The sequence below is a fragment of the Oryzias melastigma genome, linkage group LG16 (assembly GCF_002922805.2).
Source record: "Oryzias melastigma strain HK-1 linkage group LG16, ASM292280v2, whole genome shotgun sequence".
Taxonomy (NCBI): domain Eukaryota; kingdom Metazoa; phylum Chordata; class Actinopteri; order Beloniformes; family Adrianichthyidae; genus Oryzias; species Oryzias melastigma.
This window is the reverse complement of record NC_050527.1, coordinates 13,103,558-13,119,288: the sequence shown is the minus strand read 5'-3', so window position 1 is coordinate 13,119,288 and position 15,731 is coordinate 13,103,558. Positions and strand designations below refer to the sequence as shown.

General features: G+C 40.1%; 1 protein-coding gene across 1 annotated transcript; it reads left to right on the top strand.

Moving 5' to 3' along the window:
* The first annotated feature begins 9,844 nt into the window (after nt 1–9,844).
* On the top strand, nt 9,845–15,170 carry LOC112143114 (eomesodermin). Its single transcript, XM_024266859.2, has 7 exons — nt 9,845–10,911; nt 11,930–12,623; nt 12,706–12,860; nt 13,167–13,288; nt 13,524–13,682; nt 13,815–13,876; nt 13,973–15,170. Exons 2-7 carry the CDS (start codon nt 12,112–12,114, stop codon nt 14,742–14,744), a joined length of 1,782 nt encoding a protein of 593 aa, XP_024122627.1. The 5' UTR covers nt 9,845–10,911; nt 11,930–12,111; the 3' UTR covers nt 14,745–15,170.
* The last annotated feature ends 561 nt before the right edge of the window (nt 15,171–15,731 follow it).

The following is a 15,731-nucleotide window of genomic DNA, read 5'->3' as shown; positions in this document are numbered from 1 at the left end:
AGACACCAATATTTTTATTCAGTTTGTTTTTTTTGGGTTTCAAATAATATTGGCCCCAGTTTAGCTCCATACATCACCGGTAATGCTAAAAGACAAAATCTTTAACACATTGTAATTTTTCAACAGTTTGCACGATCAACGTAATTCCAGCAAATCAAAGACAATAAACACTGGAGCTGTGGTGCTAAAGGGTTAGTGAGTCAATTAGATTGTAGATCTAAATAAAATTTGAGAATTTGATCAACAAGTTTTAAAATCTACAGCTGTATTTCAATGTAGACTTCATCCGCTCTTCACCAAAGAGTCCACCGCGACGTTTAAAATGCTCAGATTGTGTTATTTTTTTTTTGCTCTCCCTGGCTCGGGTCTTGCTGGCACCACCTGAGCAATGTCAGTATGCATTTCCTTTCAAGCAAGTGAAGGGGTCTGCCACTGTGCCACAATCTCCACCCACTTCTCAGGCAGGCTAAGCCCTTTGACACCACCGTTTTTAATTAAAATTAAATTAGGAGTAATCAGCCAGAAGAGTTGTGGACAGAGGTCAAAGGCAAAGAGGGAGTGGCCATAGTGGAAGGGTTCAGACGGGTTGGTCTCTAGTGCAAGGCTTTTGGGTTTTTTTAGATATTAATTGCAAACTCAATAAAACCTATGACAAAAACATACTTAAATTGGTTGTTTTTCTCATTTTTTTCCAACCTCAATCCAAATGTATTGTAATTCTGACAAATGTGCTTGTAAAATAGGTCATTCATTCTTTTTTTTTTTTCCTAAAAGAAGATCTGTCTGGCTTTCTCCCTGTATCTGCAATAGGAAGACCAAATGTTAATATAACTTGTTTTTTTTCCAGTGGAACGAGGAGAGGGCTGAAGAGCAGGGGGCACAAAAACCCTTTTCCTTCTCACTTGAGGGGCTCTCGATGAGATAATTATGAGCTTTATGAAAGTACGCAGCAAAAAGTAGAAGAAACCCACCGAAAGAATGGATAGACAGCAGAGGAAAATTACTTTTTCCCTCCGCTTTCACTTTATGCCCCCCCCCTCTCCTCCAGCAATGGTTGGAGGAGACCTTCTTCAGGAGGCATCCTGTGGCTTTTTGCTGGGAGGCAAAGAGGGACCGTCCTTCTTGCGCTTCCTCCATTCATTAAGGCAGAACACCTTTGACCGTTGCACAATGACCAAGTTTTCCCTCATTACATGGGTCCATAATGATGAAAAGATGAAGAGGACAGAGACGAGGATGAGGAGGAAAGTAAAAAAGAAGACCTCGCCATTTGAATAGAAGTTTGGTACAAAACCACTAGCGCTAAACAACACCAAAGAGAACATCTTGTCTTTTGATCAAGTTCTTTCTTCATCTCTCTTCCATTTCTCTGTCCTTTTTACTAGAATATGATCCTCCCTGGGCTTCTGTACCTACGTTGCCCACACTTCTCTGAGTGTCTGAATGCAGTTGATTATCAAAAAAGGGAAAGTTTGTACCTGTTGAAAAGCTATCCTTGGTTTTTTTGGCTTGTTAATGCCAACAAAAAGCAGCCAAAGCAGATGGCCAGAGGACACCACATGCTGCGGAGAGCCTTTCAGACATGTCCCTAATAAGAATGCAGTGGTGAGAGCTCCGCTGAATGCATGCAGGAGAGAGGAAGATAGGTAGGAAGGAGAAAAGAAAAGAAAGGAGAAAAAAAACATCTTTTTACCTCTCCATCTATAATTACTCCAAATGAAGAATAGGCTCAAGAAATGGTCTGGGAGACTTTCCATTATGACATAAAAAAAGCCTGTCAAGCAGGAAAGGCAGAGCACAAGATCGATAGTTTTTTAATGGATGAGAAGAAAGAGAAGTTTTTGTAACATCTTAGAAGTAACCACGTGTTTTCTTCATTGTGTGAATGTACGTACGCTCAAATAAAACCTCATGTGTGGCAAATGCACTAGAGCATTGTCCAAACATTCATGCATCTATATGGATTTCTCTTATGCACTACTCCATCAGTCCCTCAATCAATATTCTTCGCTGCTCTTTTAAATTTTATTTCTGCTCCTGCTTCTTAACTTTTACATAAAGCAGCAACCTTCTTTTATTCTTCTTTTTTCATAAAAATGCTCTCCTAAAATGATCCGAGGGCTTCTGGGTGTCAACTCTGCCTGGTCTCCGGGTGCTGACAGCGATCTGGGAGTTTCTGACACCCTGATCCTGGGAGAAAATTGCATTTTGTGCCAAAAATCGCCTGTAAATGTTTTCACACTTTTAAAAAAGAAGAAGCGTCTGTGGTATAGCATTGGAATAGGTCATGCACGGTGGAGTACTCTTCTTCTTGTAAGGCCCTTCACACCTTAAAAGAATACAGAAGTTTGCACTGCAGTGGCGCTCTCACAGTCAGCAAAGTGTTGCATAAAACAGAAATATGTGTTGAGAAAGAGAGACGGTGGTTTTGGGCTATAGGCATTTTTGATCAGACACCGAATCGCATCCGAAATGCCAGCCCGAAGACTTCTGTTTCTTGACTGCGTCTGATAAAAATCTGTTACTTTTTTAGCATATATGAGATTTTGGGGTTAGTTCTACCCATATGATGGACAAAATTACTTAGGTTGCAACAACTTTTTACCATTTTGCTATAAGATTTTTAATAATATCCAATTTTCATGACACTTTTCATTTTTTTATTCAAACATTGAGTTACATTGTTCTGATTGGATTCCTTGTTTTGTCAAAAAAAAAAGAAAACTGACTTCAAATCGATCTAATAAAAACCAACGTAACAACTGCATGCTTAACCTTTAGTTGTAAAATATCAAGTACCATGAAATGTAGCTCATTGGTGGTGTTAAATTGTTGTTGTTTGTTTTTGTGTGTGTGGATTGTGCTAAACTGAGAAATTGCGGTTAGTAGGGGCAACATTGACGGTGTGCACAGTTAAAGTAGACGTCTGTCCTTCAATCTCTAATCTCTGAGGTTAAATTTAGTTTCAGTTTAAAAATGTAATTTTTATTCTTGTATTTAATTTTTGCTCAAAAGAAGAAGCAATTTGTTACTTCAGCGTTAAGTAAATTTCAGCTCAAAACTCTCTTCCGTCTCTTTTCTTGTGATTCTTAATCTGATGTAGCGACGCCTGAATAAAATGTCTTTTGAGGGTTTCAGTTTCAAAAGATCATCTGAAAGTTTGAGAACTTTTAACATGTATTTTATAGGCCATTGAATAAATTTAATTTAATTTAATTTTTATTTATTTTTTTTAATTTATTATAGCGCAAGAGAAAATGAAAAACTCCTCCAGAAATGTGTGAATGCATGTTTTCTCACTTTACACTCATTTCATAAATAGTTTTAAGAGGGGGCGCAGGCTACACTCGGGGTAAGTGCTAAAATATACACTGAAAAAAGCCCCAATGAAAATATGACAACAGAAAAATGAGGGGGACTTTATCAAAGAGTTTTTAACGTATGCGTTTACACCTAAATATTATTAAACCAATTTTTAAAAATGTTAACAATTTACACTTTTTTGTCTGTATTACTAATTGATCGTTTTTGAAAAAAAATATCCTAAACAGTCTTAACAATTTACATTTAACAGGTATTTTCAGGGGGATTTATTTAGTCATCAAACACTTTGTTTTATTTTGAAGTATTACAGTTACTGTAAGCAATGCAGCATTTTGTGTTTCTCTTTTTATTTTAAATTCACTTTTGCTCTATTCTATACTGTCAGAAGCAATAAACACACATACTGTGCAAAAAAGTAGTTTGTCTGCTAATAATCTGATTAGCTCACTGATGAAGATACTTTTAACCCCATAATTAGCAATTTCTGAACATTGAGCATTCGAAAAATCCCATCAAGTCAAAAGTTTGTGTTAGATATGAGTTATGTGTGCAGTCTTTCATACAGAAACTAAACATACGAGTAGGGACTAAACTGTATATATTAGATGTTTATATTCATTATTTAAAAATGTTTTTCAAGATATTTTTTATTTAAAGTTGCCCCATCATGTCATATTCTTTAAGAATAATAGGTGTCTGACAACACTTAAAGTCAATACTTCTGTTACTGCAATTAATTACAATACCTATTTTAAATTTGTTTTAGATTGGTTGAATAGAGATTTCTTTTTTCCTTTTATTAATTTAATTTTGTTCTGGTCCTCTTGTGCCTAAATACTGTAAATATAGAGAAATTCTGTGGGTGGTTTCTCATCTGAGATCGAGTCCTCTACTAGAGGCCTGTCTTTGCTCTTCCTATCACTACACTTTTCTTGTCAGAGATTTCTGCGGTTTTTCCAGAGGTCTGATATAGAAACTCCTCCTGTTTGGGGTTACTGTCTGAATGCTCCCATCACCTTCACTTCACTTGTCAGGCCTCCAATTCCCCCATGAGTTCTTGTTCTTTATATATACACTTACTGGCCACTTTATTAGGTACACCTGGCTAGTACGGGGTTGGTCCCCCAGCTGACATGATCAGCAACAATACTCAAGTAGGCTGTGGGGTTGTAACTATGTTCAATTTGTTCTAAGAAAATATCCCCCACATCATTAGACATCCACCAATAACCTGAACAGTTGATACAAGGCAGGATGGATCCATGCTTTCATGTTTTTGATGCTAAATTCTGACCCTACCAAATTCTGAGTGTTGCAGCAGAAATGGAGACTCATTAAGCCAGACAACGTTTTCCTGTGTGAACTGTAGCGCCAGTTTCCTGTTCTTAGCTGACAGGAGTGGCAGCTGGTGTGGTCTTCTGCTGCTGTAGCCCATCTGCCTCAAGCCTGATTCTCGGGCTCACCGCCCCCTGGCCCTGTCTCACCGGTGTCCCCTTCCCCCTCTACCGTTTCCCCTGGTTTGTCTTCGGTTTGTCCTGGCTGGCTATGAGTGGTCCCGGCCTGCCTCTGGGGGTGGAGGAGGGTGGTGCTCAGGAGTCCTGGGGAATGGCATGTCTCTCATCTGGGAACTGGCATGGGTCTTGAGTGGTTGGGGCATTGGCTCTGGGCCTGGAGCATCCTAGAGCGGGGAAGGTCCCTACCTGGGCTGGGGCTCCTGCTCTGCATTCTCTCTCTATTCCTCCTACTTCTTGGCTGGGGGGCTTCCAGGTCCAGTCCTCTGTCTCCGTGGTTGGGAACCAGTCTGACCATTCTCCTCTGACCTCTGGCAGCAACAAGGCATTTCTGCACACAGAACTGCCACTCACTGGATATTTTCTGAAATACTAAGACCAGCCCGTCAGGCACCAACCACCATGCCATGTTCAAAGTCTATTAAATCACCTTTCTGTCCCATTCTGGCGCTGGTCTACATTGTGTACATATATACACGTGTGTCTGTGGACGCAGAAGAATTGGATTTGTTCAATCACCAGCTCAGTTTTGATCTTTTGTTGTGGTAGACAAAGGTCTGTAATTCTCAGAGACTCTTGTCTTCTTAGCCTTTACCAATTCAGAGGGGCATTACAGCATTCGAACTTCTAAACAAAGCTGATTAATTAACTCTTGGGCTTATAGCTCTGAACCATAAAGAGTCTGCAAATTACCTTAGGGGAAATGATCGCAACCATGGAAAACAATAAATTAATCAATGGATCTAATGAAGCTTGCATTCCATTGCTAGCATTTTGCTACAACTCCCAGTCAACTGTGGAATAACAATGCAACAGAAGAGGATCATAGCTAAATTGGTAATCACAATGTGATACCGTAGTCAGCACATTCCCATTTGAGAAAAAAATACAAGCAAGGGTCCTGTCTTTCTGCTCAGAGAGGGGACACAAAGCAGAAAATATTCTTTCCACCTCAATGGAGAAAGGGACACTCATCTAAAAGGAATATTTTTTTGTCTGCATCTGCTTTTATGACATTCATAGATATGCTAAATCCATTAAATCTCCATGTTCTCTCTATAAGGAAACCACAGAAGAAGGGCAGTGACAGAATGAGTATAGAGCATCATTATGACAAAATCACAAACCCATTTAGGTTCATTAATCCATGTCCTTCAAGGGTTCTAATAGACTGAGAAAAGTATGGATGAATACGAACAACATCTAAGTTCCTGTAGCTGAATGTTAATGTAATGGCCCTGAATGATTATGGAGATGTCTTTATTATCATTTTTTTTTTTACTATAATCAAACATTACTATAAGTTAAAAGGGTATTTTAGATTATTTTTTTATGGAACTTGAACTTTATTAATGTAAAGTGTGCGTCATCACCAAACATCACATAAACACGACACAGTTATTGTAGCTTCAGTGCTTTTTTGTTTTTCTGACGATGGTTGTCTGAAGTCGGGAGTTCCTAAATGTGACCTAGGAGCAAAGTGAGGCTGGCTGCTGACACTGGCAGATTGGTGGGCAGAAACTCTTAACACTACAGATTGGGTGATAATAACGAGGGAGTGATCTGAACAGACCTCAATTGGCAATGGCCAGCGACTTCAAGAAGTTCCTGTCAGATGAGTGATCTGAGAAGTTGTGGGTCTTGGCTGGGTTAAGCTTCTGTGGAAAGACATTTCTTGTTTTGAATCGTAATCAGCATGAACTCGGCTAGGCTCCTTCCCTTTCATTGCAGTGTTTTTAGCATTAGATTGCAAGGATTGCTACAGAAATTGCAACTGCAACTCTATAAATTACCTGAAGTTGCCAATGCAGAACCTGGATTAAAATTTTAATGGCAAAATTAAAAGAATGTTTATGCTTTTTAGCCAAAACTAACATTTTTTTTCAATCAAAGCACAACTTTCTTGCAGATCCAGCTTGCAAACCACTTGATCTTAATGAGCCTGGAATGAGGGTTAAACAAATAGGGCTTCATCCTGTATTTAGAAAGAGATATTTTCAGAGATAGCCATCCAAAATAAAGTCATGCTAACAGGATCTCATTAGCAAATGCAAATGAGAAGACACCCAATGTTCACAGAGAGGCAGAAGTGTATCTCCATGGGATAGCTGGAACATGACAGTTCACCAACTGCCCCCACGCTGAGCACCAAATGTGATGGTCCGCTCCTGCTGCTGCTCTTAACAGGATCTAGGACTAAACCATAAATGTAAATCAAGGGTAAGACACGAGCACATGGGTGGCTTGAGTTCCTCACTTTCCAACAGTTTCTCCAGTTAAAAGGATTCTTAGCAAAGTTATCACAAACTATGACAATATTCAATGTATCTTTCTTTTGAAACACTAATATTTGATTAATCTACAGCTTAAATGTATCTGTATTTGTTATATTTTATCCCAATCTGAGACATCTATAAGTTTGCAAGATCACAAAAGTTGACTAAGTTCTTGCAGCAACAACTTTTCATAGATGCTGCATATTTTATGCAGTGGTATAACTTCAAGATCAGTGTAAAATTTCTTAGGTTTTCTCATGAATTAAATCACATGTCTTAAGTAGATGGTTTTCCTGCATAATCAGCATGGACGGTTGATTAGTCATGGATGGCAAAAAAGCTGGGCCGGTATTCAATTAAAGTGATAATTAATTTGGTTTGCAGGTCTATAAGTTGTGGAGAGGCACTTTTGAGAGGAAGCGAGAAAGTCAAACTCTCCAAGCCAATCACGTCTCCGCTCTGCAGGCGTGTCTGTCGTGACATCACAAGCTGCGCCGAGCTCCTGGCCTGGCTCCAGACCAACAGACTTTCAGCTTCCAGCCGGGTGGCAGTGTCCGAGGGCAAGGGCCGCAGTGACCAGGTCACTAGCTTTTTCCTCCTGCCTCCTGAGCGCCGCAGCGGGGAGGGGTGTGGGGGGTTGACCAACGCAGTGGTAGGTTTTCAGAAACAACCCTTTAGACGTGTCAGAAAGCAGGAAGAGGTAGATGAAGCTATAGACTGAACGAGGCAGAGATGGGGGAGGCTGTTTGACACTCTGATTTCCCAATAAACATACAGATACAGATAAGTGCTGAGAAGTCATTTCAGAGGTTTTATTTGATTCTCTTTTTTTTTTTGCTGGAATTAATTATAGATAAAAAAATAGTACAAGTGTTGAATAAAAGTAATCATTAACATGAACTTCAACAAATGTTCATGCTTTTACTGTATTTTATTTGTTGACTTTAAGACCCACTCCACAAAAATTGTGTTTTTAACATGGTATTGTGGCAGTTTTCTCATGATGGAGGATATATATGGAGAAAATTAATCTTAAAATTGTATTTCTGAATATTTCTTTATTTAAACCGGTGTAAATCAGGAGCACATGATAAAAATGAAGTTGGAAAAACAGTGACGTAGTGCTACAGTCAGGGGGGTCACAAGCTCTCTGTTCCACTCCATACAGACAAGATGGCACCTGACATCATTAACTTTAAGTGGAAATAATACAACTTAATCTAACCTTAGAGCAAAGGTTTTTATATTAGAGCTAAAAACAGGAAAAACTGTAAAGGTGCATACAGACTGGCAGCGTCGACTCGCCCTTCAGCAGCCACTTTCAGTGAAAAGTCTATGAAAATGCAGGTAGACCAGAATTCCAGGCTTTTGCGTTGTGAACACACGTGATCCTGTGTTGCTACGCAAGTTTTTATGTTCAGTGGCAGGCTCTACGTACAAATTGGGCGTTGATTGATAAATATATAAAACCCTGTAGAATGGGTTCTGACACGTGGCAGATGTGAATGCAGTATATCTGTTAGGGTTGCCGGTTAAAACATTGTTTTTTTCAAGTGATGTGGCCCAGCCAACAAGGTCAAATGGACCTCACAAGGTTAAAGGTGGACAGACAATTTGGGCCCCAACTGGGTTTGTCCGCAGTTTCTGTGGTGGCCCCACCTGTTTGGCCACATTGGCTTGGGTTGACACTTTCTGGGCTAGCTCGGTCCGCTAAACAGTCGCCCGATGGACAGTGTAGTGAGCTCTGCTATCTAGGCTCCAGGGGTCAGCAGAGCAAGCATGGTCGCTGCTCAAACTGCAAGTCCCTGGGCAGTGGAGTCATTGTGGGCAAACACAAGTGGGGGCACAACAGAAACTGTGGACAAACCCAATTAGGGCCCACATTTTCTTCACTTTTAAACCATATGGGAGTCACTTTGCCTTGCTGGCTGGGGGTGGGGGGTGGGGGGACTCTTGGTTCTGGACGAGGACCTCTGATTCTATGTGTAGAATTGTATTATTGGATTTCAATGCTATTTTTATTTGCACCGGTAATGTTAGGTTGGGGTGTTAGGGGCTGTAAGCTAATGGGAGAGAGTATAAACAAAGGGATGATGCGAAATTAAGGTAGGCTTACCCCACGCCAATATTTCTTATGAAAACTGCCGCTCTGCAGAAACTATTTTTTTTAAATTAGGGTAAAATGGCCTAATCATAATTAAAGTAAATATGTCATCTCATGTTTTTATTATGAATATATTATTATATTTCTTTGTTTGATCGATAACTTTTGTCCTTTGACATCCAGTGTTGGATTGTGATTGACTCAAAATGTCTCATTCTGGACTTCATTAACAAAATAGTATTCTAATAAAGTTATACAAGTGAATTATCTCTCAAAAGTATGATCTTACTATGTTGTGGTTCAAATTTTTACAATTTCTTGTCTATATTTCCATATTTTTGCAATGAAAACGGCCATGACAGACAGCAATAGTCTGCAATTGATGCCACAAAAGCCCAAGTTTTAATAAAAGATTTGCGGGGTGGTTGTTGTTCTCACCTCTGATTCATGTTTTACCATTCAAGTGTTCCTAGTATGTGTCATATCGGTAGCTCACAAAGAAGAAGAACTAATACGAATTTTTAAGTGTTATATTAATTTATATTAAATACAAGCTGATTCTATAAATTCGAGGTTCGTAAACCTGGTGACAGCAACCCAAAGTCTGTAGGAAAATAAAGGGCTAAGCATAAACAGCGGAAACAGACACCTGATTCAAAGCAAATTTCCTACCAAAACCACATTCTCACCGAGCTCTGTGAATACTCAGCCTGTGAGTCCCTGAAGAGATGCAACAAGTCGTTCACTTTATCAGGGCCATCAGGAGAAGTGTATTAGCTGTAGACTGCTGTTCAAACAGTTTTGATTTGTCTTGTTTGATATGGTTCATCTTGAAGGGGGTGGTGGTGGTTACCTGCCTCACTAATCTCCTCAGCAGCTTTTATCATGGAAATCTTTCTCAGTAAACAAGCGGCGGGTGAGAATCGTCTGGTGTTGAGGGGAGAACGGCTGTTTAAGCCGCTGAAAGGTGTGCCATTAACACGGCAATCGGCCAGAAATCCGTCTGACTTTGAAGCAGGAGAGACTTTGGTGGGGAAAAAAGGGATGATGGGAAATGTTGCTTTTCACACAAACTTTAGAGAAAGGTTGAAATGAAGACTCCTCCACTTGAACTGATATGAAGGGTCAGATCAATAATCCATAGCAGGGTTGACTAATTGAGCCATATGCAGCCTTTTAAGAAAGCATTTTTTTATTATATATAATGAGCTTCAAATGTGCTTTTGTGTGAATTCTCTCAGCTGAGGGTTCATTTTTTTGACCAAAGACAATATTTGACAAAGAAATGTGTGCAAGCTTTGGGGTCACAGAGGGAGCTCCTCTGGAGAACCATCAGTGGAGTGTTTACAAAGTAGGATGCATCTGTGAGCGTGATGGGATGAAACAGAAGGCTGTCTCTCTGTGATCCGGAGGATCCCCTGCCCCTCCCCTGCCGATCGAATCTGATAAAAAGGGCTGCTCTGGGTGCGTCATGGCCACAAGGAGGGGAGTGCGTCTCCACTCTCTGATTGGCCCGCCTCCACGCAGCTCGGCCTTTATTCTGAAGCCCCCATATTGCCGAGCTCTCAACCCAAAACACACCATGATGTCACGGGCGGGCACAGGACGGACGCAGCGGGTTCAAGGCGTTTGAGAAAGAAGGTCTTGACCCCGATTTAGAAACGGATACTGGAAGGGGGGGAGGGCGGATCACCCGGTAAGTTCACGCACTTTCACATATTTTAAAGCAAAATTATTGTAAAGAATTCAAAGCTCAAAAAATAAAATATTTTTGTCACATGTTTTTGTTTTTATTTTATTTTTTATCTATTTTTTAATATGATTTTGATGATGTTTACAAATTAACTAGGTTATGGGTTTAGAGTTCCCCTCTTAGGTTTTTTGGTTAATTTCGTTTCTCACATCTGACTGTCTGATCCATGAAACATCACAGGTTCCTTCAAACGGAAAAATAATTGGCCGTTTCCCATTTTTACGCACAGGCTGTCCCGCTGGGACACGTGCAGGACCGCAACTGAACTGAATGAATTCGAATTCATTAGCTCCAAATGATAACAGGATTATCTGTTTCTTAGATGGAAACCAAATGTTTTGTTTTTTTCATTCTCTTATTTAATTCATTTGTTACAAACGAATTTATCACTACTCAAATTCGCTTTTGTAACTTTTAGTTTTGCCAAATTTACAAAATTATTTAAAAAAAGAAATAATGCTGAGATTCTAAATTTCTGGGTTGGTTGTGAAAGGGAACAACTCACGAATTTCAAGAGTAGTGGGCGAATTTTCACTTACAGTTTCACTTGACTCCCCTGCCCCAAAAAATCTCTGCATCCTTCTTCAAATTTGTCATCTGATTTACAAGAAATGGCCCCATATATACCAAATCCACTCCTAATAATAAAATCAGTCTGGAGCTCTTTGGATGATCAAGTCCAGTGCGCGCAAAGTAACTAAATACTGTGTTTGATCAAATTAGAGTCAGTTTGATTCATGAAGTATTTGGAGTTTTCTTCTAAAATTCTATTTAAAATAATTCTGAAAATTAAAATATACTATAATGTAAAAGAATAGAAAAAAAAGAAATAAAAAGGTGAGTTTTGTGCGTAATTTGAGGTGCGCACTGCGCAATTTGGAGGCCTGGAACTTGTGTTTGGAGGTTGGTTTGCTTTTTTGTTTTCAATGGAGACAAACTTGTGACTTTTTTCCATCAACAGTCTTCGTGGAAGCTCCAACAAGAGGCTGTTAAAAAGGGAAACCAGCTTTCAAGAGGTTTTTTTTTTTTATTAGATTTCTACATCTCTTCTGAAAGAACAAAAAAGAAAAAGAAAGAAATACATTTCTTTAATTGGGACCAAAAACGCCTATAATTAACCTGAGAAAGGCAGAAGACCCAGATATGCTCGGCAGTGAAGGAGAAAACAGCTCCTACTCTAAAGAGTCGGCGGACGCGAGGCGCAAGTCTCCAGCCGCGGACGCAGAGGAACCGAGCAACAGGTACGCAGAGCACGGGATGGACTCCGAGCGCTACTACGCTCCTGCCACCACCTCCAAGCAGAGCCCCGAGGCGGCGAACCCCTGCTCCTTCATCCCCTACACCCCCGGAGGAAGCATGTACGGCCCGTCGAACGCCGGCAGGTACTCGTCGTCGCTCCACCTGGGCTCCGTGCTGCCTCCGGCCGGGTTCTCCTCGTCCTCCGGCGGGCGCAGTCACTTCGGGCCGTCCTACCAGCTTGGGCAGAGTCCCGGCTGCATCTATCACCCGTACACCGGCTCCGGAACCGCTCTCAGCAACGTCACGCTGCCCGGCGGCGGCCCCGGGGCCAGGGCCCAGGTCTACCTCTGCAACCGGCCGCTGTGGCTCAAGTTCCACCGGCACCAGACGGAGATGATCATCACCAAGCAGGGCAGGTAAGACAGCAGAACCCTATGGATAAATGATGTAAAATTGCTTTTATATTAATTATTTTGTGTATTTGTGTTTGCACTGCAGGCGGATGTTTCCTTTCCTCAGCTATAACATCACCGGTCTGAACGTGACTGCGCACTATAACGTGTTTGTGGAGGTGGTTCTGGCCGATCCAAACCACTGGAGGTTTCAGGGGGGCAAATGGGTCACCTGTGGGAAGGCGGACAACAGCAGCCAAGGTAATAAAGCAAGTTATAAATATGTAAAATTTTTATCAAATATATTGTACATTTTGTGAGTAATATTTTATTATCATGTATTTAATCTGTTTATTTACATGTAAATATGATTATATTAATATTTATTTTTTTTTAAATCCAATAATATTTTGGACAAGTTTACAATTACTCTTATTTAAAAAAAATCTTGATAATTAGTATTTTTTGGATTTGAAATTTAAAAATGTGAGAGTTAGTTGTGTATTCTTGTTTTTGTTTTTGTTTTTTTGCTTGTTTGACAGTAAAATTCATATTTTTGCACTAAAGGGAACAAAGTCTACATCCACCCAGAATCTCCGAACACAGGGGCCCACTGGATGAGACAAGAAATCTCCTTTAGCAAACTCAAACTGACTAACAACAAAGGGACCAGCCACAGCACAGCCCAGGTAAATTAAAAACTAAAAAAAAAAGGTTGTTATTATTGTCAAATGTTCTCATTGTTTTGAACAGTATAGTCATTTTTCACAATATTTAGAATTTAAAAAGCAGAATATTAAACAATATTTGCACTATTTTTTACATATACATACTCAGCGTCATTCTTTTTCATTTTTAAATAAAGTGTTTTATTCTAATTAATAGATTTATTTCCCTTTTTCTTTTTCCAACGGCCTTTTGTAGATGATTGTTTTGCAATCGCTGCATAAATACCAGCCCCGGCTGCACATTGTGGAGGTGACGGAGGACGGAATCGAAGACATCACCAGTGACCTGAAGACCCAGTGCTTCACCTTTCCTGAGACCCAGTTTATAGCCGTCACTGCGTACCAGAACACCGATGTAAGGAAAAATAATCTCCTGTACTCACATTGTTTGACATTACCTCTGCAATATAGTCACTTTTAACCAATTTAACATCTTGTTTTTAGCATTTTTCACTTATAATCGACTGCTTTTGTGTTTTTTTCTTAGATTACACAGCTGAAAATTGATCACAACCCTTTTGCCAAAGGATTTAGAGACAATTATGACTCGTGAGTACTAGACTTTACATTGATATTGAATAAATACTATTTTAAATAATAGAAATGCATTATTTTAAAGTAAAACTTATACATTTTTCTTTTAAGGATGTACACAGCTCCAGAGACAGACCGCCTCACCCCATCTCCAACGGACTCACCCCGTGCCCACCAGATTGTCCCTGGCACCCGCTACACAATGCAGCCCCTCTTCCAAGACCAGTTTGTCAACAATCTCCCCCAAAACCGCTTCTACAACTGTGAGAGAGCGGTCCCGCAAACCAACAGCCTTCTTTCTTCACAAACGGAGGAAGGCGCGTCGCAGAGGTGGTTTGTGACCTCCATGCAACAGAGCGGAAGCGCTGCCAGCAACAAGCTCGATCTCGCCCCCTATGACGGGGACTACTCAAACTCCCTGTACCCGTACGGTATCAAATCACTGTCCATGCAGACCTCGCATGCGCTAAGCTACTATCCAGACTCTCCTTTCACCACCATGTCTGCAGGGTGGAGCACGAGAGCAGCGTACCAAAGAAAAGTCACCCCCAGTCTGCCGTGGTCTCCCAGACCTAGCCCTACTGCAAGTTTCCCAGAGGACTCAGACAAAGTCAAAGCGCACACAGATGAGGAGGTGAACGGCAGTGAGGCCCTAATCAGCTCTTGGACTGAGAGCCACCCTACAGCCGTCTCGCCAGACAAGACTGGTTCATATTCCATGACTTGCAAACGACGGCGGTTGTCCCTTAATGGCACGAGCACCGAGGACTCAGGCACCAAGTGTGGGGACCTAGTGTCTCCTGCCACCAACACTTCTTACAGTAAAGAAACCCCTCCATCCAAAGGAATGACAACTTACTATCCCTTTTATAGCAACCCATGAGTTTTACTGCAGAGAAGGGCCTCACGCCGTGAATTATTCATTCCCTACCATTTTAGTTTTTGAAATCTAAGGAACCTGTTGTTCCATTTTTCTTTTGGAAAACAAGAGGTCAGCGTATGACATAAAATACCCACACATTTTCAAGATGGATGTGACCTTGTGACCTTGGGGAAAAGTGTTTTATTATTTTTTCTTTTGTTTTTGCCTGTAGCATTTGTGGTACCTTCATTATAAAGAAAACATGTTTTATCGTCACACACACGTATGCATCTACTTTGACAGTGAGATTATGTGTTTACAGATTATTTATTGATGGGCTGTTCTTTATGAAATGTGTGCACTCTTGTAAGATGAAAAATATGCTGTATTTAACTTCTCTGCAGAGGTCAAATGTTTGATAATAAAAAGCTTATGTGTTCAATTTTATATTTGTTATTTATTAATTAAAACACACATGCATCCATCCACCCATCACGTAAAAGGTGTGTTACGTGCTGGTTCGGAGCAGCACAAAAATCCTCTGGTGACCAAACGTGTCTTATTGTGGACTTTTGCCGCACCCTAGTGGTCATACATTGTCATTGCAGCAACATTTATATTTATAAATGTTTGACCATCGACAGACTAACATCTAATTTTGGTAACCTTAAGAATTAAATATATATATGTGCCTAAAAAAGGGGGTTTATTTATGTTTTTCTCTTTTATTGCTCCTACGATATCTATGTATTTCTTGAAGATGTCTCTTTTTTGAATTTCACATTTTAGCTACAGCATTTTTAAAATAAAAAAATGCGAAAAAATGAACAAGTGAAAAATTGACGTGAAATATAACTTATAAATAGAAATTATAACGACTAAAACTCAAAGCAAATAGTTGCAATTTAAGTTTACTCATTTAGTGGAATGGTCATTTATTTATTTTAGCTATATCTTAAAAAATGCAATGATTATGCTAATAAAAAGTCTGTAATAATCTTTCAAGAA

Excerpts from the sequence above, each read along its gene's own strand:
- LOC112143114 (XM_024266859.2), top strand. The coding sequence starts at position 12,112 with ATGCTCGGCAGTGAAGGAGAAAACAGCTCCTACTCTAAAGAGTCGGCG. Across the intron at positions 12,861-13,166 it reads GGCGGACAACAGCAGCCAAG|GGAACAAAGTCTACATCCAC; the intron begins GTAATAAAGCAA and ends TTTGCACTAAAG. Across the intron at positions 13,289-13,523 it reads CCAGCCACAGCACAGCCCAG|ATGATTGTTTTGCAATCGCT; the intron begins GTAAATTAAAAA and ends GGCCTTTTGTAG.